At 34.4% G+C, this 24,519-nt stretch overlaps 1 protein-coding gene across 2 annotated transcripts; it reads right to left on the bottom strand.

Moving 5' to 3' along the window:
- Window positions 1–6,145: 6,145 nt before the first annotated feature.
- On the bottom strand, window positions 6,146–12,705 carry LOC114262189 (uncharacterized). 2 transcript variants are annotated; one of them, XM_082883051.1, is made up of 5 exons: window positions 12,530–12,668; window positions 12,003–12,169; window positions 11,307–11,548; window positions 8,600–11,208; window positions 6,146–8,095 (listed from the first exon to the last, which is right to left on the bottom strand). In XM_082883051.1, exons 3-5 carry the CDS (start codon window positions 11,328–11,330, stop codon window positions 6,706–6,708), a joined length of 4,023 nt encoding a protein of 1,340 aa, XP_082739177.1. In that variant the 5' UTR covers window positions 11,331–11,548; window positions 12,003–12,169; window positions 12,530–12,668; the 3' UTR covers window positions 6,146–6,705. The 2 variants fall into 2 exon arrangements, with proteins under 2 accessions (XP_082739177.1, XP_028058343.2); XM_028202542.2 differs by lacking the exon at window positions 12,003–12,169 and having other exon boundaries at window positions 12,530–12,705.
- Window positions 12,706–24,519: the final 11,814 nt, after the last annotated feature.

Below are 24,519 nucleotides of genomic sequence, written 5' to 3'. Positions count from 1 at the left end.
TTATTATTTAAATATTTTATATGACTATTATACCCTCAGCTTCTGCATATATAATCAGCTTCGTCATCAACTGTATCATAATCACCATAGTTGTGTCTTCGAAGCTTCAGCAAAAGGTCGGCGGCACCATAGTCGCGTCTTCCAAGCTTCAGCAAATCAAATTCATTGAAACAATAACACTAACAGGTCATCAGAATCAATTAGACAAAGAATATAGCAGTTTTGATTACCAGAAATAGTTCGACATTGAATGACCTAATCCTCATCTTCCAAGCAATTGTGAGGCAACAGTTCACAAGAAGTATCGTGTTTTCTTCTTCATTTGACGAGATAACTTCCTGGATCTCTTTTGGCTTCGCTACTTGATACAAATGAAATTCGTAAAAAACGTAAAAGACGCGATCCATAAGTTTTCGTTGTAATGTTACATAATATTTTCCTCCATTTTCTCAGCACACAAACGGAATCGATTTATAATATTTGTGTGTATGAATGTTGTAATATTATATATATATTTGTGTGTATGAGTGTTGTTGAACACATGTATTCTTTTCATTGAAATTTGTGATTGTTGATCGAGTTTTAGACGTTTTTCTTCTCAATTAGATATGTAGATTAATTTGTTTTGTTTTTTTTTGTTTGTTTTTTTTTTTTTTTTGATTTATTTTTGTTGTTTTTTATCTAATTTCATTTGATAGAACCAAAGTGAAATTTTACTCTTGTTTTATTGCTCTGTTTTTTGTTTCAGATAATGAGAGTAAAATTTTATTCTGGTTCTATTGCTCTGTTTTTTGTTTGAGAGAATTAGAGTAAAATTTTACTCTGGTGTTAGAATGACAGTAAAATTTTACTGTCAAGAGGTGGTCATTGCCAAACACTTCAGCCGCCACAAACACTGTCTTCGCTTTTTTACTTTTGTACAGAGTAACATTTTACTTTTAGCTTCAGAGTCTCACAGTTTACTTGTTTTTCAGAGTAAAATTTTACTTTTATACAGAGTAAAATTTTATTTTTGTGTAGAGTCTAACATTTTACTAGTTTTTCAGAGTAAAATTTTACTTTTAGCTTCAGAGTCTCACAGTTTACTCGTTTTTCAGAGTAAAATTTTACTTTTATACAAAGTAAAATTTACTTATGTGTAGAGTCTAACATTTTACTAGTTTTTCAGAGTAAAATTTTACTTTTATACAAAGTAAAATTTTACTTTTAGTTTCAGAGTGCAATATTTTACTCTTATTCAGAGTAAAATTTTACTTTTATACAGAGTAAAATTTTACTCTGAAATACACAGTGAAGATGGCTTAATAGGAGAGCTGATAGATATGATGGTAATATAATAAAAGAAACAAGTGTTAAAATATTATGGAGTTTTGAAAGTACTTATATAATTCTTGTCATTTTGAAAGACAAATTAAATAGTGAGGGGGCTATCACCAAATCCTCCATATAAATACACATGTATATATAATATGATATATAAATTATATATACGTATAAAAAAATATTCAAATACCGTAGAAATAGTCTCATTTCGGATAAAGAAATTTTTTTGGTTAAAAAATAAAAGAGAATGTAGGACGATAAAAGAATGAGATACATATCTTTTATATTGAAAGGTTATTTTATTATTTATAAAATAAGATATATATTTTAAAAGTGCTATGATAAACAGAATTTTTCACAAAAATAAGAGGTTATGACCCCTCTAATCTTTTTCTAATTCCATCCTTAGATGTGTCCATAATAATAATAATAATAATATTATTATTATTATTATTATTATTATTATTTTATTTTATTTTTTTTGTACATAGAAGCCGTAGCATGGAAGAAAGAGAGTCTAGCTTATAAAAAGACTTAGGGTTGTTTGGGGTGTCCTAAATAAATGTACTTTTTGTCTTTTTGAATTAAAAAGTTGAGAAAAAAATATGGATGTTTGGGTTAATTTTTTGACTTTTTATGAAAAAATATGTATTAAAAAATTGTATAAAGAAGTGTGTATAAGAAGATTAGAGATTTGTGGGCCACAGCCGTACAATCTGCACAGCCGAAATGGGAGTAAGAAATTATTGGCTACTTTTCGAGCATTGCACTGAACGGTTTTGTTTGGCTCGTGGGGGTCATCACGGGTCTCATTTTGATAATCTGAACGTCAATGTATAGAACTCGTCGAGTACTATATGTTTATAAAAAATCACGTTGATCGAATATCGATAGCTATCTGATCATATTTGTTTTTTTTAATCGTTAATTATAACACCATCCATTTTTTATACAAAACTGATTTGATCATGTAGTTATCGATATCCGAGCAATGTGATTTTTTATAGACATATAGTACTCGGCGAATTCTATACATTGAACGGCTCAGATTATCAAAACGGGACACGTGATGGGCCCCCATGGGCCGAACAGCAGTGTGTGAAAATTGCACCCAAACTGTGCAATTTTTGTTAACAAACGCAGTACAGCAACTGAACATACATGATATCAAAGTTGTCCTTTGTGTAGAAAATTAATTTTTTAATTTTTTTTAGTGAATAGTGATAACTTTTTAACTTTTGGAGCAACTTTTTAACTTTTTAGAGAGATGCCAAACTTGGCCTCCTTTACTGCAAAAACTATTTACCATAAACAAATTCTTTTTATCCAAAATAGTTAAATTTTTTGAATTAATTACACTATTGATCCCTAAAAATGCATTGTGTCAATTTAATCCTCATTCTTTCAATTTTCTTAATTTGATGCCCATAATTTCTAGTTGGAGTCTAAATGGTCTTAATTAAGCTAACATATACTGATCATTTTGTAGATTTCAACTTTTACCACTCATCTCTTCAACCAATAGTCATCCTCTCCTTTTTTAGGCCCCACGCCCCTTCTTTCCCATTCTCAATTTCATCCGCAACCTCCCACTTCTCTTTCCTATCACAATCAAGATGATTATTCAACATTCTTGTGAAATATGGACACGTAGTGTTCCATAATATTTTGATTGATAGAAAAAGGTAAGAACTCACGATTTATGTTGAGAATGAAAGTTTTGATTGGTAAAAAAAGATAAGAACCCACGATTTATATTAGAAATAGAAGAACAACATAAAAGATAAGTAATTAATAATTAGCTTAAAATATGGCCACATAATGTTTCAAAATTATTAAATAATTTTTCTACAATGATTACTCTTTTCTCATGTTCAACTCCCCACCAACGGGTTGTCACCGCCAACGGCTTGTAGCCCAACGGACTCTAAAAGAACAATTTTCATTTCGCCAAGAGACACTACAAAAGTGGAGTTCCCTAAACTTTAGAGCTAACATTGAAATAACTATAATTATAGTTATAAAATTTTGTAGCCATAGTACGATCCTGTTTCTAGAACCTTGAGACTTATTTGCTTCTTTTTTTTATTACCGAATGAGTTAAAAGAAAATTAATTTTTTTTTTTATCATATACACAAAACACACATGTACATATATATGATATATAAATTATATATACATAAAAAAAAAATTAAATACTATAGAAACAATTTCTAATAAAATGAATAAGTTTTTTTTATTTAAAATAAAAAGAGAATTCAAAATAAAAAAAGAATGACATTTTTTATACCGTGGGCCATTTTGTATATAAAATGATATATATATATATATATATATATATATTTAAAGTTCTATGACAAACAATAATGTTTACAGAAACAGAAAAGCCATAACCCCCCATAATTTTCTCCTAGTTCCATCCCTGTTCATATTCAACAATCAAAATCGGCTCAAAAAAAATTTCTTATTATTCGTTTTACATATACATGTAAATGTATATATCTATATAAAAAAAAACCAACTACTATTTTTCTCCAAACGTCCTCTAATTTATGCTTGTCATTTTTCTTTAATAATTTTAAAATTATTTAATATATATTATCATTATCAATAATTTTTTATTTTATTTGATATTGAAGGTAAAAATCTTATAATCCTCATCCAATTCGATGATGAATCCCTTTCAACGACTTCACCTAAGATCCCGATTTAACAAGAAATTATTACACACCTGTTAATCCTATCTATTTATTGGGGCCAAACCAAATAAAAATAAATTTACTAGGGGGGGCCAAACCAAGGAAACTGTTCATCGATTAACACCTAAAAAGAAGACCATCCCATGCCAGCTGAAATCCCAAAGAAAACGACCTATCAAGCGCGTTTGTCTACTTTTTTGTATCTTTATTATTGTCCTCATGCTCTGTCACTCAATCTATAATCTGAAACATAACAGTTGAAAAAAACGGTTGACTTTCATTGAGAAATGGCCCAACCACCCTAAGAATCATAAACCACAGGAGTAACCCTATCACACAATGAAAATAAATTTGTTCACACTTTCAAAGCGTGTGAATAATACACATTTTATTTTAATTGATACCAAAAAATATAGACCTTATTTTTCACCAATTAAAAAGTGTGTATTATTCACACACTATCGATTGTGTGAGAGACACAATCGAACTCTATACCGTGGGAGACGCATGTGATCTTTTTCCCCTAGCCCCGGGCAACAACTACTCTACATTTTCCATCGGCCTCTATTTGATTGATGTAGCTTTATGCTTTCATTGCCCTCCACCCCATAATTTTCGGACTTCAGGGCTTACAAGCAATGACAGTGCATCATCTCACAAATACGATACATGGATTTACCAACACCACAACCCATAGCAGGGCAAGGACAAGAAGAATCCGGTTGTGGTCAAATTCCTCAACTATCAACATCTTGGTGCATTGACCTGAGGAAAAACCAACCTTCAAATATGACATTAGATAATTTCAACCACTCTTGACCCTCTAGAGCCCTACCACAAACAGTGTCCGGGGAAAGCAGCACCTTTCACCAGATCACCTTTCCCAAAAACAAAAAACAAAAAGCAAAAAAAGTTGTTCCTCATCAAAAGGGTTGGTCCATCATCATCTAATTTCCTCCTAATTTCCTGTTTCATGTTTCATTCAATCAAACAAAGAAATTTGAAGGAAATAATGTCAACATTCAAGTCTTCTTTGTGGTATAGTGATGCAGCAATGCATTTCTCCAACAAACACCAACCTGTTCAGCATAGAGGCCATCATTTCCAGTCATCCCGACTGCATTCATAACATTCAGTACAGTAAATAGGTTCCTGCTCATTTTCCTGGGATCAAGAACCCCTTATTATTACCTTTAGCTTATGATTAAGTTACTATTTACCATTTCTATAATTGTTGTGGTGTTTATATTTATCTTGAACATCGTTCCACTTGTAACGGACTTCAGCAGCATGCTTACCACTGAGGCATACTAATTTAAAGCTCCAGAGATGTGCAAATCCAAATAACCAGGTTACTAAAACAAAGCTCCAGTTAAGGTTCAGAATCACTCAGCCATAACAAAGCCACCCAATTTGGATATTTTGTTTTGGACAACTTGACTGCATAAACCATGAACCTCTACAAGGGAAGGCACACAACAATGGATCAGAATAATACCAAACAGACCAATTACTTTGGCAGAAATTGTAACTTACCATAGTCAAGGCTGCTTCTTTCCAGAAAAATACCACCCAACAATTACCCCGCAATTCATTCATAGTCATCTTCAAGTCCAGAAAGGGTAAAAGATCTAGCAATAGAGTTACAGGATCTTCAAGGTTTTCAGTAATAATTTGAGATTTACCTAACCTTTCATGTATCTGCAGGAAACATCAGCTTACTTAGCTCCAACATAAATCACTCCCAATGTCGTTCGTTGTATAGTTTAAGAAATTCTAAAGCAACGGCACCAATAGCCAATCATTGGAAGCATCATTTGTAGTATTTCAGAGAACTTTTAGGCACTAAAGCACCTATTCATGAGAAACCACAAACCAACCAGGAATGCAATGAAGCAGTGAGTAATTAGCATAGAAAGGACCCAAACCTACTGACATTGTTTAGTATCTCTTTAATGGCTCCAGAACTTGTGAATGAATTTCCCCATGTCGTATGCCTGTTCTGTAGTCTGTCAGACCTGGCAAGTATTATCATATAAAGCTGCAAATACTACAGATAAACTTAAGGTGTTCCCGATCCAAAAAATTTACAACATCCAACTTCATCAAAATGACCATAGGATATATAAAGTACCAACATAATTTATTGCAGTAAAGAACTTGCTAACATTGGACCGAGACCCTTCAGCTAACTCCCAGAAATGGGCAAAAAAAAAGGAACCAGCAGTTTGACCTTTAGGAAGAATTGGCAACCCTGGTACCAGAAGAACCACTACAGACCACATTACATTGGCTACATATTCCTAGATGCTGAACCATATGTAGGAAGGTACGATTACGCAAAAATTAAGTCACCATTGGGTATCACTTACATAACTTATGCTCCATGTAAAACAGCAACCAGCACTACGTTCAATGCAAACCGAAACATCCACAAGGAGGATACAGATAATCTAAACTATTCCCACTTGTTGATCCCTCTCTTTGCTTAGACATCCTTAATCCTGCTCGTAACTGCAACAACTGATTACAAACAACATGCACCGAGTTCGAAGGCAAATAAAAAAGAAAAAGGTCCCTGCAAAGGATGCAGATGTCCACAACTATTTACACCTGCTGGTCCCATTCCAACTAAAACAACAAATCCAGTTTCAGGTTCATAGAGCAGCCACAAAGACCAGGTCAAAATCTTCTTCTTTTCCCTCGGGAGCTGTCATCAAACCCATCATCATGCCACACCTGCCCAGCATGCCTGTAGTTTCCTTCTTGCTCTTCAATGCTTCTTGTCCTCCTAGATGCATTTACAGATCTATTCTTAATCCGCCCATCAAACTCCCTTTCCCTCAAATTACTTCTTTCAATGAATTCTGAATCAGCTTCTGGACAGAACCTAAAAGGCCTCGGACCATCATCATCTACACGAAAGCGAAAATTCTCAGCATCTGCACCTTTGTAAGGGGGCCTAAAAGAACGAACAGGTCCCCGTCTCTCACCACAATTTCTCCTCTCATCACCATTTCCATCGCCATCAAGCTCATGAAATCTACCAGAATGCATGGGCCCCCCAAAATATTCATCAGTATCTGTCCTTTCTCGAGGATCTAGAATATCAAATCTCCTATTGTTCCTAGGTAAAACCCTATCAGATGGGCTCCTCCTATTGGGCATAACAGACCTCAGATGACCATGATCTCGTCCAGATTCCATATCCCTCAAATCATTAGCAGGTCGGGAGATAAAAGGAGGAGAACCATGCCTTCTCGCCAATCTCTCTTCAGGGAAACAAGGGCGATCAGGAGATCTCATCCTTTCCATCCGGTAAATAGGTGGAGATCTCCTATGCATTAATTCAGGAAGTCCATTAAATCCATCTGGGGATCTTCTTCTAGGAGATGACCATGGGCCAGGGGAGCGAGTTCGGGATCGTATTGGAGATTTTGACCGAATTCTAGGAAGACCCCTTCGCTGGACAGAAGAAAAGTTTCTGCTCCCTCGGGCAAAGCGATTGTCCGCTCCATCATATGGAGGTTGGCGACGAGTAAATGCAGGATCCATAATATCTTCTGGCAAACCCCTCGCGAACTTTTGACCACGCCTGAGTCCAACCATATCAGATCCATCTTCACCAATGCATCTACTTGGGCTAATGTTTCTTGGAAATCTACGAACCATTTGCATGCCACGTGTTGCAGGCCCATCCCTACCTCCAGGAGAGCGCCTCCTCGAGGACAGATGACGAAATGAAGGCAATTCATCATTTAAAGGCTTCCTTCCTCCCCTACCTGTACCTATAATAGCACCATCTGGTGCAACAATATAACCATTACAATGAAGCTCTGCATCAGCAGCAGAATTAGAATCACGTTTATGCCTAGAAAACCGATAATCGGCCGGACCATTGTAAATCTCTGAAGCAAAATCACGATCAGAATCCCAATCACCGCGTAGAGTATCTAACCGGCTGGAACCCCTCCCTCTGCCACGCATAAAGTTCAGTCTAGAGTTTCTGAGTGGCTGATCTTGAATCCTCTCTCTCATAAATTTGCGGGGACCATCAATGTAGATCTCTTCTCTGAAATGCAAGGAAAAAAAAAATTCAAAATAGTGTACCTCTGTACTTAAAAGAACAAAAGACAGAATAGAACATGCTTGGTAACGTTTATGTTTATAGTTTTCCACCTATATTTGCAAAAAATTTGAAAAATGTAAACCAAATTTTGTTTGGTATCTATTTTCGTTTTTAAAATCTTGTAAGGAGTATACTAAATTTACTCAATTTTTATAACCACAAAAAGCTGGTTTGACTTGCTTTGAAAAAAAAAAAGTCTCTTTCATTCATTCCTCCTCCCACCCCATCTGGCCACCGACCACCGCTCATCACATCTGGACACCTCTTTCACTTGCTTTCAAAACAAGTTTTATCACTTGTGTGTACCAAGCATGATTTTCTTCGTTGTTTTTATCAAAAATGAACATACACATGTTTAATGTATTTTGCAAACAAAAAACAATAAACCGTAAGCGTTAGCAGACGACATCTACAAAAACAAGCAACAACTAGGCAGGAGTTTATCACCTATTCCCCCGTGGATGTACTTTGCCACCCTCAAAATCAACATATCTATCTCTTCCGCTTTGTGATGGCAACGACCTGCCTGGAATATAACTTGTTTTACTAGGAGACACGTTAGTAGCTCGAGGCAAATTTATAATCCGGCTCCGGTTGCCTCCAGTGTTTACATCTTTAGCACCATCATTACCATTTAGAAATGGATCAGTCTTGGGCATAGTTGAATCAGGCTTTTCAAGAGTGTCAGTTGTATTCCCATCTGCAGGCTGAACAACTGTTGTTACAGTACCTTGGATAACATTAGTGGCTCCAGCAGATGATATTTCTGTTTCATGACCCGTCTCAACATCTTTCCCTCCTGATCGATCAAGCAGTTTCCTTTGAGTGGCCTTTATAGACCTCTTTTCGTCAGATTCAGCTCCTGCCACTTCTACTGTCAATGGTTCTTGCAATGAACCATCTTTATCTACACCTTGTTCAGCTTTCTCATTAACAACTGCATCAACACACTCTTTGATATGATCATCACTTGTCTCAGGATGCTCTTCCAGTTTTCTTTCATTTTCATCGACTCCAGATTCTGTAATAATCCCTTCGCCAAGAGAACCTGAATCCACATTTTTTATATCACAATCACCAAAATTAACATTTTCTGCTTCTTTTTTCTCAACAACAGGGCCTTCGCTGGCAGTGTGCAATTGTTGTTCTCGGACCTCACCATCTTCATATTCATCATCTTCTTCACGAAATTGTCTATCATTTGCATCCTCCATAGTAACTACATCATGATTACCATCTGACTCACAATCAGAACTATAAGAATCTTCAAGCATGCCAGTCAATATGTTGAATTTGTCTTCATCACTTAAAGATCCCTCACCATTTCCACGTGAATCTGGAGGGAATTCATTCATCAATTTCAATCTGCATGTCTCAGGATCCTTAACATTTAAATCTTTTACACCGGAAGTTTCTATCATCCCATCACATATAGTTGATCCTTTACTTTGATTTTCCATGGATGTAAAAACTGTTTCTAAAGCAACCTGCTCAACATTATTGCACCTTTCATGAGGTGCCACATTATTAATGTGGACTTCTTTGGTACAACCAGAATATTCTGGTTGGTTTGACATATCCCCACTCATAGACAACTCAGTCGAACAAGTAGGCAACCCTGAAGGGCTTGGCTTCTGGGGTTTTACAGCCATCTCCATCATAGAGGAACAGTTATTCTCACATTGTACAACCTTCCCATCTGATTGGTGTGATGTCTCTTTAGTTGCTCTCTGTGTTTCCAGATTATCCTGGACTAGCTCAGACTTTACTGATTTAGGTTCAACTAACTCCTGGGGGCTAGTATTTGACAATTTAAGAGTTTCTAAACTGCACCTCTCAGCCACTTCATGCTTCGAAGTCCTAAAATCCAATGATCTTGTAGGATTCCCCCTTGCTTCATGCTTAGCATTCTCATCATATGGTTCTGATTTTACAGTCATACCACCAATAGAGCTCATGTTTCCAGTTGGTACTAACACTCCATGTAAGTTTGAAACTACTTTAGCAGATGAACCAGAATGTTCTCCACTGCAATTTGATGGAAGAAAACAAGGTGTACTAAGTTGCAGACCAAGGGAATCCTCATTTTTATATTGCTGGCTAGAGCTTAAGGATGATAAAAGGAAATTGGATCTCTTCTCACCCCCTCCAAGGAACTGTTTCCCCAAGTCAACACTACTCCCAAAAAATCCGGATGAAGATATAGAAGGCTTTACATCGTGTGTACCAGTACAACCCATTGCATTTGAACCATCAAAGCCAGCAGCAACTCCTTGACCTGTAGCAGTATCACCAATAGAACCCTCCCAAGCATCCATTGTAGTGTTGAGATCCCAATTAGATCTGTTAGCATGTAGACAGTCTCTATCATTATACAAATTAAGATCATCACTCCAGCATTTGGTGATGGCCTTTGCTTTGCCTAAAGACAAATAGAATGAAGGATCTACTTTCTCTGGAATCGTGCGTTCACTATTCTGACCCGCCAAATCTGGAATATGAGGTTCCTTCAGTCCTAATGACAATTCAGCATCCCCTGAAACTGTAGAAAGTTCAAGTTTGCAATCCCTTTCAGCTTTTTGTTCGTTAGGTTTTCCCTTTCCATCATTGACTGGTAGTGTTTCACTAGCTGCTAAATGCAGCTCGGTATTTTCCAAAATCTTCAGGCACGTAGATTTCTCAGTCAGCACAAGCTTCTTTTTGTTGTCCATATTATCCATGGAACCCAAACAACTTGTGAAACTTGGTTCCTCAAGTTTAACTGTAGAGAGGTTAACTGAGTAAACATTTGAATCAGCAGGGCCCTCCTTTCTCCACTCTGGAAAAGAACTCTTGTTCGCATCGGATAAGCCAGGGGAATTTGTTATAACGCTAGCATCAGAAAGTGAAGACTCTTGACTTGGATTAGATTGTTCTTTATGTAGCGAGTCATTATCTGCACGAAGAGTAGATGGTTCCTGAGGAGGAGGTGAAAGAGGCCTAACCAATGGAAACCTCCTTTTCTTGATAGGAACACCTGCAGAACAATTACTAGACTGCCGGGCAAGGACCCCAGTCTGCCAACAGAAGATTAATTAATCAATTGAGAAATAACAAAACTTTACATTAATCTAATCCTATTTATTTAGCAATAACATAGAAATCAAATCAACACCTCTTCGTTTCCTGAAACCGGCATGACTTGAAGATTTTCCAATTGCAGAGATCCTAGCACACTCCTATATAAATAAATTTCAACCTGTACTCTGAAAATTGGGAAGTTGCTTTCAAACACTCATTTAGACGATGTTCAAATTATGCCATCTCTGTCCTCTCTAAAAGACTAGGCAATTCACAGCAGTCTTCAAACTTGGAACCTTAAAGCAGTTGAACAATTTTGCATCAACTGTAAGCACCCTGCAGGCAGAAAAGGAAGAACAACAAACCAACCAAAAAACCACATCACAAATTCATTCCCAATGAAAAGTAAAAACAAACCCATTACACAAGCACAAAGTTGGGGGGAAAAGGGTACAGAACAAAAGTTTTGATGAACACCTTAACAACATCGAGCAAATTTACTTACCCAAAAAAACATCAAGGAGATTGCCAGTGGCCAAAAGAGTCAAGTAAGAATTTCACTATCAGTAGTAGCCAAAAGATCATGCTATGTATGTGATAATATCATATTACTATCAGTACGCACAAATCAGAGATATACAAACTTATTTGGGATAACTCTCTTGAAATATCCCTAAAAAGCTAGATGATTGATGTTTAAGTAGATCCCCAGAAAAAAAAAAAAAAAAAAATGATCAGTAAATGAGGCAGCCTATAATTTACATTTAAGACAGATCGAGAGCAAGCTCACCTTTACTTTATGTTCACGACAAGTCATTCTCCACAAACATATACATTTGCAAAAGGAATAAACTCCCACTGACATCAATCTCCAACAAAAGCAACTTCCCTAACCCTAAAGATCCATTTCCTTAGACCACAAAATTGCCGTGAAGCTCAAGAAAATTCTCGATTCCTCTTTAAAGAAATTAAAAAAAAAAAAGAGTAAAGATCATCGCTTTACACAAGAAAAGATCCAATCTTTAATCTTTTCTGGGGAAAAATTTTATTCCCACAAAAGAAAAAGATCCAAAACGAAACAGAAGCTTGAAATTTGATTACAAGACTCTGCTTTTTCCTGTAACACATAATCAAGCACCGACACCGACAAATTCAAGAGATATATACATATACGCGTGTATATAGAAGCAAAAGATGTAAAATTTCATGCATTTTCTAGCTAAAGAGCACAGATCATATCAGAAAAAAAAATTTAAAAAAAATTTAAAAAAAAAAATCCCAGTCATGCAGCATCTGAGCAGATGATGAAGAAATTACCTGAGAACAGAGATATAGATAGAGAGATTGGGGAATTGTAGTTTGGTCTGCAAGTATAGATAGAGAGAAAGAGAGAGAAAGAGAGAGAGGGGGGGGGGGGGGGTGTTGATTAGGGTTTGGAGGTGGGATCTCAATTATTAGGGTCTATAAATTTCAATTATTAGGGTCTATAAAATAAAGTAGTAGTTGCTTTTTCTTGACTTTTTAATGGGGGTCGTGGCGGTCTTGGCACGCTAAGTCAGGTATGGTGGTGAAGTAATGTGATGACACGTGTATTTTGATCCTCGAAATGCGTGAGACGTACTCAACTACTGGCCGGCGTCGCTGGCCTATTCCCACCCAATTGTCAATAAAGATTGAAGACCACCCACCTACCAAGATGGGATTAGATTCCAATTTCTACGAGGGCCAAGATATTTTAAAGAGAATGGATTCGCTACGGTTGGTTTGGCGGTTTAGGGATTACAATAGATGGAAGTTTTTCAAATTTGGACGGTAAATTTTTAATTCAAACTTTGGTTTTATTTATCCAAACTTAAAAAAATTAAAAAATTATTATCGTATTTAAATCATATCATCTTATTTAAATCACATCACCTCTCTATCACATCACTTTAAATTTAATCCATATTTCATAAAAAGTCAAAAAGTACACTTATTTAAGGACACTTTGGAAAATTTGGTAAAAGTCAACTTTTTAGCTTTTTTAGCCAAAAAAGTCAATTTTTTTACCCAAAATAACCCAATTTTTTGCTAAAAAAAAATCACAAAAAAGGTCAAAAAATTAAAAAAACTAGCTTTTTACTAACTTCCCAAAACACCACTTAGATCATCTCAAACCACCCCTTTTAAGATTCGTTTGGAAAGTAGGTTGACTTTTGACTTTTTTAGTTATTTTAGTCTGGAACTAAAAAGTTTCATTTGGGAAGGACTTTTGGTTTTTTTGATTTTTTTGAGTTTTTTGTGAGAGAAAAATGTATTGATTATGAGTTGGACGTGATATTTTATCTTATTTCACTAAAAAATTTATTTTATTTTTTGTGATTATTTTAACCAAAAAAGTCTAACTTTTTTTTCTTCCCAAACGGAGCTTTAGTAACATAATTTTATACGAAAGTTTAAATTTTCTTAACTTTTTAATTTATCCAACTTTATTAATGTTCTCTTAAATACTTTTTATTAAAAAGTTGAAATAAATACAATTGGATGGGATAATTTTGTTAAACTTTGGCTAATTTATAGGGTTTTATTCTAAATTTATTTTGATAATTCAAATTATTCATTTTATAAAACTCATTAAATATGCTATATATGTTAAAAATTAAATTGATCGAATATCAATAATTAATTGATTAGATCACATTTGTTTAAAAAAATAATTACTAAGAATAGTTAATAAGCTTTAAAAATCCGTTTACTTTTTTAGACAAATATAATCCAATCAAACGATTAACAATGTTCGATCAACCTAATGTTTTACATAGATAATTTACTCAATGTATCTTACGAAATGAATAATTTGAATCTTTGAGATAAACCTACAACCCTTGCGATTTGCGTAAAATACGAATTGTCCTCTGTGATTTGAAAAATTATAAATATTCCCTTGTCAAAAAAATCTATTTAACAAAATTAATTGAAAAAATAAATTCTTAACTACTCTCCTATACAATGATAAAATTACCTAAATTATTAATTGAAATAAATTTATCATATCATTAAAAATTGTTAATTGACTTTTTAATTTATTAATAAAATGAATCATTTTTTATGAAATTAAAAATTTTAAAGGCATGATATAATTTTAAAATCACAAGAGACAAATTATATTTTAAGAAAATCATAAAGAGTGCTTTTGTAATTTACCTTTTTTGTTTTTAGCATTATGTATCACTTATGTACAATTGGAGTGGGGCCTTAAGTTGGGATTTGGGTGTACTTTCTCCAAATTTCATATTTAATACTCATTAGTTGCAATAAGTTTCTTGAGCTAATTCATATAGGGTGTTTGCTTTGATTTTAAATGAGACCCCTACAAATAAGCGGTGGGATTAGTCTTGCTTGATTAGTTGAAATACGCGTAAACTAATCTTGATACTTAGGGCTGGTTTGGCATCTATGAAAAAAGATAAAAAGACAAAAAGTCACATCATCTTATTTAAGTCACATCACATCTCTACCACATCACTTCAAACCCAACCCATATCCAACCCATATTTCATAAAAATTCAAAAAGTGCACTTATTTAGATCATCCCAAACTACCCCTTAATTATCCAAAAAAAAATGTTATAAGAGTATGGTATGTCTTTAATTTTATTATTTTAAAATTATATAAATTATATTGCCCTCTTTTAAATTTTTATAAAAATATAATTAATTTTACAATTTTAATATAATTATGGTAATGTTCCATACTTTAATAGCAAAGTTAATGAAACTAACTGTTGTTATAAAATTACATTTTTAGCATTTTATATTGTAATGAAATGACCAGTCATAGAAGACATGAGACAGTGGAAAGCACTATGAAGAAGAATAAGGGTAGGTCCATGAGGTATTGATCGAGAGAATTAGAACTGTAAAGCGTAGGTATTTGATTGTGCTGTAGTGGTGGTGGTCAGGGACGGAATTAGAAATAGGTTGTAAGAATTATGATTTTTTTGATTTTGTGAAAATTATTATTTGTCACAAAATTTTAAAAATATGTATATTATTTTATACATAAAATGTTCCTCAGTATAAAATATATATATATATATATATTGAGAGGGAGATTAATGATATGGAATTTGGGCCGGACAGAGTTGGGCCGAACAGATTTGGGCCGGACAAAGTTGTGCCAGACAAATTTGGGCCGAACAGGTGTTGGGCCAAGTTGTATGGCCCGGCCTTGAAAGTGTTGGAAATGGTTATAAAATTCTGGATAAAACCAGAATTTTGGTTATAAAATTCTGGATAAAACCAGAATTTTTTCCTAAGTTCGGTCTATTTTTTAGGTGGACCCCGAGTGTCGATTTACTCGGGTCAAAGTGGTAACGCGTTCTATGCCGCGTTGTGATTCACGTGGTATATTTGGTTGCTCAAAACCATTACCGAGTGAATGGAAAATTGAAGCCAAAGTGTGCTCCATGGAAATGGAGTTTTGGTGGAAATTCCTTAAGGTTGTAAATTGGCTTGTCCCACATTGATTTGGTGGAAAGTTTTGAAAGGGTTTATAAGGCTTAGGGTGAGATACTTGGGGTGTGCCCCAAGGGGTACCCAAGTGTTTTAGAGGGAGAGGTTATGGGCAAAATGAGCTAGACCCATTGGACCCAAAAATCACCATACACGCGCGCCGCCGTCCGTCCGGTCGGTCAGGCAGGCTAGGCTTGGGCGCGGGTGCATGGTGTGTGGTTGGGTTGGGCTTCTAATCTTTTTGGGCCAAAAACATTTGAATTTAATTTTATTTTTTATTAAAATAAAATCCAAAATTCAAATTAAATTGGTTTGGATTTTTTGTTCATCCAAACAGGGCCCTTCCCGTTTTCAAACAGAAATAAACTGTTTTGGAATTAGTGCACACCCAAACAGGGCCCTTCCCGTAATTGCTATCTGTTTGAATTGTTGAATCTGTTTGAAATTCAAAACCCAACAGGTATCATACCTGTTCAATTCAAAACCAAGAGCCACATACCTGTTCAATTCAAAACCAAGAGCCACCTTCACATCTATAAATAGGACCACCCTCATTTGATATTTTCCATTCAGAAATTTCGTATTTCACTTCTGCTATTTATATTCTTCATCTTGCTGCATTTTATTTCCGAAAGAAAGAGTGTAAACACTTAGTGTGTTCATAAGGCAAACAATTAGTAATGCTGCTATTGTTTGTGGTAGATCATTTCATCTTGGGAGATAGACGTCCGAATTCTGAAAGCACCGTGGAGAGGACGAATCTGTCTTAAGGACACAGTGTCAAACACTGGACTTGATCAGAAAATAATTCAAAGAAATTAAATCAAGTAAGTTATTTAATTTATTTTCAGTGTTGTTTTTATTATTTAAATCAGATTTTAATTTTGTTTTTGTAACAAAATAAAATCTGTGTTTATTTATTTATTTTTATTTCGAGTTTAATTTTTGTAATCAAACAAATTCTCTCATTTTTCTTTATTTCTTTAAATTCTATTTGTTGTTGTGTACACAATAGAATTAAATCTTTTAAATACAGTGAAGATTGTCCAACAGAAAGAAGCTGCTCGGTTAAGGTAGCGCGTTGATTGACCGAGCTGCAAGGATCTGTGGTTACGAAGCTGGTCAGGTGAAAAGTCCAGTGCCAGGAAAGGCAAGGTTGGACCGAGGTACCTGTTTGCTCGACAAGTAGGTCGACCGCAAACAAGTGTAAGTAGTCCCGAGCTCGGCTTTGCCGAGATGCCGCCGAGTCCGGTCCTCATCTGAGTTTAGCTGTTGGAGTACTTGGGCATGAAGCGCAGCATGGCAGACGATGGCCGAGATGGAACTGCCCGGCTGCCGAGCTCCCAAGAGAATGAGCAGGCAGTTGGGTTAGGTGGTGCTCAGCAAGGTTTATGCTGACAGATGGGATAGCAGTGCCACGTGTTGAGAGATCACTGGGAGTAGATTTGGGGCGCAGAAGGTATATAAGTACGTCTGCGCCCCCCATACGCGGACAGATGAACATTTGGTGAGACATACACTAAACACTAAACACTCTCCCTTCTCTTTATCTATCCCCTGGTGTGTGTTCTAACTTGACCGTCGGAGGGGTTTTCCGGCCACACACCGCCAGGTAGCTCACCACCTTTGTGTACGCAGGTGATCGGATAGAAGCGGAGCTTGGAAGAAAGGAGTACGGGCTTGCCTGAATATTTGCTCCCCGTACATATATATATGTCATTCTTCTTTCATCTTTAATTCTCTTTTTATTTTACACTAAAAAAATTTATTCGTCTTATTATAAATTGCTTCTATGGTATTTAATTTTTTTTATGCATTTATAATTTCTATATATTATACACACGTGTGTGTTTTGTTTATATGGTAAAAAAATTTATTTTTCTTTTGGTCCATCCGATAATGAAATCTTGGTTTTGTCCCTGATGGTGGTATTTGTGAAAAGAAAGTGACGATCGTAACAAGTGAATGAGAGGGTGATGTCGTGAGGAGATCAATAGGAACGCATTGTCAAAGTGGAGTAAAATTTAGGAAATTGGGGGAAAAAAGGTGGTGGTGGTGGTGGCGGCGGTGGTGGTGGTGATAGCAGTAGCCGTGGGTGATGCCATGAGAAGAAAGGTTGCGGAATGGATAGATAAAGAAAAGGCGAAAGGGTAATGAAAAGTGAAACAATCGTTAGTTAAATATGTTAAGTAATTCGGTAAGCAAAGCACTAGCGGGGGTCAAAAGAATGGAAGGAAAGTGAATAAAAGAGGGTGGCGTCATGAGTATAATGACTATGGTGGACAAGGACGAAATTAGGATTTAAATTTGATGGAAGCCAAATTAATAAAACATTTACATTTCTAAAAAAATATAGACATATTTTATAAGTTTAATCAAGAGTAATATATTAAAATTATAGACTAAGTTTCTTCATAATAATAATATAAAAAAAAGAAAAAAGAATAAGCATTCAACCTTGACAAAAATAAGAAAAAAGAAGTTTAACTTCACTTTTCAACTCGACCAACTATCATATTGACAATGCATCAGATTAACAAAACTTTAATTTTTTTATAACTAAAAATAAAGATTGCTACTAATCCCCAAAAAACATATCATTGTTAAGAAATGATTTTAATTATATACAAACAAATGCAAAATTATTTACCAAATAAAAATCAAGTCAAATACCCAGTCAATGCATCATATTAACAAAATCTAAATTCTTTTATCTCTAAAGAATAAAAATTGTTACTAAATTAAAATCAATCATTCAACCCCCAAAAATACACAATTGTTAAAAGATGATTTAATTGCACACAAAGTCAACAACTTCATTGAATCACAGGACCTTGAGAGAATTTTATAGACAACACATAATTTAATTTACTTCAAATTAAAATGATTCAAAACAAAACCATAAAAATATAAATAATAAATTCTATCCAATATTATATATAGTACCTTACAAATTGTAACTTGTAATGGAGAGAAGGGAATTGAAAAAAGTATAAATACACTGTGTACAGTTTGTGTAATGGTTGAATCGAATCGATTTTTTAGATAAGTCGATGTCACGACTCAAACCCGCCCCTATGGGTTTAGCACCGTAACTGGCCAGTAATCCGAGATTATCGAAGGCCTGCTTAACAGTAAGACAGTAATATAGAGTACAGGGGCATGGTAGAAGCCAAAACAGTAAATAAATAATGTCCAATGAGCTGTGAGTCTGTATGCAAAAAGATTTTTCATACGTATATACATGAATAGTACAGAACAGTATGTACAACATTTACAGTCGATCAGAACAGGGACCTAATCCCTGTTAAACAGTACAGTACAGTGCTATCAGTCTATACAACATTACAAAACAGATACAGAGACAGACGGGGGAAATTAAAACACCCCTAAGCCATAGCTTGGCAGGCTCGGAACCTCGCAGTGAGGCATAATGGTTAGCTTGACAAAAAGGGAGTCTAACCAACGCTCCTAGCTCCGGTCTGGTGCCTGTACACCTACATATATATATGAGCAGTGAGTTAAAGCCCAGTGAATAACATAATGCGTAAAGAGGTTACGAATGAATGTCCTTACAGTATTGAAAACAATCATTTCAATCAGCATGTCAGTTATTCAGTCATTACAGTCATATGTGGTACATCCAGTAGCAAAACAGTACAGTAGGTCTTATCAGACCGAACAGTCAGTTGATGGCCATCATATCAGTAAACAGTAGTGGTTTCAACATGGGAACCGACAGAGATCTCTGTAACAGTAGCAGTAACAGTAACAGTAACAGTAGTTGCTAAGGATGCCACAAATACAGTTCACAATTAGGACATCATTCATTCAGTAACAGTATCATTTCAGAAAACAGTATAGTTCAATTGTTCGGAAGATAATCATATTTGAACATATCTTTACACAATTGTTACTCACAGAGTTCTGGGCTACAGTTAAGCTAGAGCGCGTCCTCAGATGCCAACCCTACACAGTTTACAGGATGAACACACACTAAGTTCACATTCAGGAAACAAAGACTTAGTCCCTACTTAGACTCGGTGTGGTTCTACATCTATATCCTTATTAAGATGCTTTAAACTAAGCCTAAGAATGCCTAGGATGAAATGAGGATGCAAAGATGCACTTTAAAAGTATTTTCAGAATTTTCAGAATTTTCAGAAAACAGGGGTCCCGCTCGAGTGGAGGTTACTCCGCTCGAGCGGACATGCAGACAAAGGTTTTCCGCTTGAGCGTATACTTACTCGCTCGAGCGTACTGAAAACAGTCAAAAGTGCTGGATAGGTGAAATTCACGCTCGATTGGGCGCTCGACACCCGCTTGAGCGTAATACACAAGGTCCCGCTCGAGCGTATATTACCCCGCTCGAGCTGACTACAAAACAGAACAAAATGCTGGGAGCACGATTTCCACGCTCGAGTGCCAGTCACCCCGCTCGAGCGTGAGTTCAAAATCTGGAATTCTCAGATTTGAACCTCAAGCTCAAATTCAACTACAAATGAATCAAATTCGACTACAAATGAATCAAATTCGATTCCTTTAGGCCCATTTCCTGGAAAACACTTGTAAATACATAGTATGACATGATTTAAAGCTCAATTTGTAAAATCAAGGCCCAAAGGTGAGGGAATTAAACCCAATTTCAAACCAATTTTCAAGAACATGATTTCAATTGAACATGCAAGACGTTAAACAACTTTCAAGCTTCAAATAATTGTTCTAGTGAGCCAATCTTTACAAAACATGATAAATTCATGCACTAGAACTCTAATATGAACATGCAAGTAACAATCTTCCATGAAAACAACTTCAAACTCATCAATATACACATGCATGCATGGAATGAGCTTCAATTCAACATTATAAGGCTCAATCTAGGCTTAGATCACTAAGGACACAAGAACCATGCATGAATCAATTCAAAAACAAGCTCAAGAAGGTGGATGTTCTACCTTAAGTCTTGTATTCAAGTGTAGAAACTCAATTTGCACAAACCCTCTACAAATTCTTCAAGTTTCCAAGCAAAATTCAAGATGAACAACTCAATTCTCTCACTCCCATCTCTAAGTCGGCTATGCTCTCAAGGAATGGCTAAAGAAAATGCTTTTGTCTAAGTGTGATAAGGCTCCAAACAATGTGTAGTTAATGGCCCACTATAATGGCAAAGTTGTAGATAAGGCAACTTGTGGGGTTAAGCTTAGTTTAATCTAATTAAATCATGCCAAATCACATTCCATATAAATATACCATAAAATCACATTAATTCTAATTATCATAAATTATCAATCAATTTCAGATTCGGCCGCCAATAAGGCCTTCAATTTGCAGTTTAAACATAAAACATGAACAAATAATTAAATAGTCAAACAGATAGACATGCATTTAAACTAGTACATTCAATCAATCAGTTCAGTATTTCAGTCAGTTCAATTACTAATCATGTTCAGTCTCAGTTTAACAGTAATCAGTAGCGTTATCAATGATCAATGGTGAGGGTTATTATAGTCGATGAGAAGAACACTATGCTCTGCAGATAGGGCTTTTTGATTTCAAGAACTAAAAGACTAAACTAAAGACAAAAAAGTGAGGTACTTTTGCAATTTGTGTAAATTACAAAGACTAAAATCGAAATGTGAGTGCGTTTTTATTTGAAACTTAGCTAGGCCTACTTTGACACATCTTTGTTTGGTGTACATAAATTATTTTTTAATAGGTGGGTGCCACTTGACATGCGTATATTTTTAAGAAAAATATATGTATATAATTTTTTTTTAATTTAAAAAAAAAAGGGCATAGCCATGGCCATGGCTAGTCCTATTTTGCCCTTGATGGTGGAGATGTGGTTGGGGTTGAGAGTGAAATTTAGGCAATTGAAGGAAAAAAGGTGGTGGTGGTGGTGGTGGTGGCGGCGGCGACAATGGTGGGTGATGCCATAAGAAGAAGGGTTGCGAAATGGATAGATAAAGAAAAGGCGAAAGGGTGATGAAAAGTGAAACAATCATGAATTAAATATGTTAAGTAATTGGGTAAGCAAAGCACTAGCGAGGGTCAAAAGAATGGAAGGAAAGTGAATAAAAGAGGGTGGCGTCGTGAGTATAACGACTATGGTGGACAGGGACGAAACTAGGATTTAAATTTGATGGAAGCCAAATTAATAAAACATTTACATTTCTAAAAAAATATAGACATATTTTATAAGTTTAATCAAGAGAAATATATTAAAATTATAGACTAAGTTTCTTCATAATAATAATATTAAAAAAAAAAAGAAAAAAAAAAAAGAATAAGCATTCAACCTTAACAAAAATAAGAACAAAAGAAGTTTAACTTTACTTTTCAACTCGACCAACTATCATATTGACAATGCATCAGATTGACAAAATTTCAATTTTTTTATTACTAAAAATAAAGATTGCCACTAATTCCCCAAAAAACACATCATTGTTAAGAGATGATTTTAATTATATACAAACAAATGCAAAATTATTTACCAAATAAAAATCAAATCAAATACCCGGTCAATGCATCATATTAACAAAATCTAAATTCTTTTATCACTAAAGAATAAAAATTGTTACTAGTGTAATTTAAAATCAACCATTCAACCCCCAAAAAATACACAATTGTTAAAAGATGATTTAATTGCACACAAAGTCAACAATTTCATTGAATCACATGAGCTTGAGAGAATTTTATAAAAAAATACATAATTTAATTTATTTCAAATTTAAAAAAAAAGTGACTCAAAACAAAACCATAAAAATATGAATAATAAATTCTTTCCAATATTATATATAGTACCTTGCAAATTATAACTTGTAATGGAGAGAGGAGAATTGAAAATAGTATAAATACACCGTGTACAATTTGTGTAATGGTTGAATCGCGAGCTAATTTTTTAGATAAGTCGGTGGGAAGAACACTCTGCTCTACAGATAGGACTTTTTGATTTCAAGAACTAAAAGACTTAAGGGGTTGTTTGGGGTGTCTTAAATAAGTGTACTTTTGTCTTTTTGAACTAAAAAATTGAGGAAAAAAATATGAATGTTTGGGTTAATTTTTTGATTTTTTATGAAAAAATGTGTATTAAAAAATTGTATAAATTAGTGTGTAGGGAAAAATTAGGATTGAGAGTCGTGCAGTCGTAATTTTTGACTTTTGGTGAATAGTGATAACTCTTTAACTTTTTGAGTAACTTTTTGACTTTTTAACTTTTTTTTAACTTGTCAAACTTGACCTAAACTAAAGACAAAAAGGTGAGGTACTTTTGCAATTTGTGTAAATTACAAAGACTAAAATTGAGACGTGGGTGAGTTTTTGTTTGAAACTTAGCTAGGCCTACATTGACATATCTTTGTTAGGTGTATACAAATTATTTTTTAATGGATGGGGCTACTTGACATGTGTATACTTTTAAGAAAAATATATGTATATAATTGTTTTTAATTTAAAAAAATGGGGGCATGGCCATGGACAGTCCTTCTATTTTGCCCCTGATGGTGGAGATGTGGTTGGGGGGTGAAAGTGAAATTTAGGAAATTGAACGAAAAAAGGTGGTGGTGGTGGTGGTGGTAGTTGTGGTAGCGGTGGGTGATGCCATGAGAAGAAAGGTTGCGGAATGGATAGATAAAGAAAAGACGAAAGGGTGATGAAAAGTGAAACAATCATGAGTTAAATATGTTTAAGTAACTAGCAAGGGTCAAAAGAATGGAAGAAAAGTGAATAAAAGAGAGTGGTGTCGTGAGTATAACGACTATGGTGGAGAGAGACGAAACTAGGATTTAAATTTGATGGAGGCAAAATTAATAAAACATTTACATTTCTAAAAAAATATAGACATATTTTATAAGTTTAATCAAGAGAAATATATTAAAATTATAGACTAAAGTTTCTTCATAATAATAATATTTAAAAAAAGAAGAAGAAAAGAATAAGCATTCAACCTTAACAAAAATAAGAACAAAAGACCAACTATCATATTGACAATGCATCAGATTGGCAAAATTCCAATTTTTTTATTACTAAAAATAAAGATTGCTACTAATCCCCAAAAAAACACATCATTGTTAAGAGATGATTTCAATTATATACAAACAAATGCAAAATTATTTACCAAATAAAAATCAAATCAAATACCCAGTCAATGCATCATATTAACAAAATCTAAATTCTTTTATCACTAAAGAAAAAAAATTGTTACTAATGTAATTTAAAATCAATCATTCAACCCCCAAAAAATACACAATTGTTAAAAGATGATTTAATTGCACACAAAGTCAACAATTTCATTGAATTGTGTATAGTACCAATTGAGAGAATTTTATAGACAATACATAATTTAATTTATTTCAAATTTTTTTAAAAAAATGATGCAAAACAAAATCATAAAAATATGAATAATAAATTCTTTCCAATATTATGTATAGTACCATACAAATTGTAACTTGTAATGGAGAGAGGAGAATTGAAAATAGTATAAATACACTGTGTACAGTTTGTGTAATTGTTGAATCGAATCGATTTTTTAGATAAGTCGGTGAGAAGAACACTCTGATCTGTAGAGAGGGAATTTTGATTTCAAGAACCAAAAGACTAAACTAAAGACAAAAAAGTGAGGTAGTTTTGCAATTTGTGTAAATTAAAATTGAGATGTGGGTGAGTTTTTGTTTGAAACTTAGCTAGGCCTACTTTGACAAATCTTTATTAGGTGTATATAAATTATTTTTTAATGGGTGGGGGCCACTTGACTTGTGTATATTTTTAAGAAAAATATATGTATATAATTTTTTTTGAATTTAAAAAGCAACCGTG

Source organism: Camellia sinensis, chromosome 8 (assembly GCF_055761805.1).
Source record: "Camellia sinensis isolate YWXY chromosome 8, ASM5576180v1, whole genome shotgun sequence".
Taxonomy (NCBI): Eukaryota; Viridiplantae; Streptophyta; class Magnoliopsida; order Ericales; family Theaceae; genus Camellia; species Camellia sinensis.
This window is presented reverse-complemented; position numbering and strand designations above follow the sequence as displayed.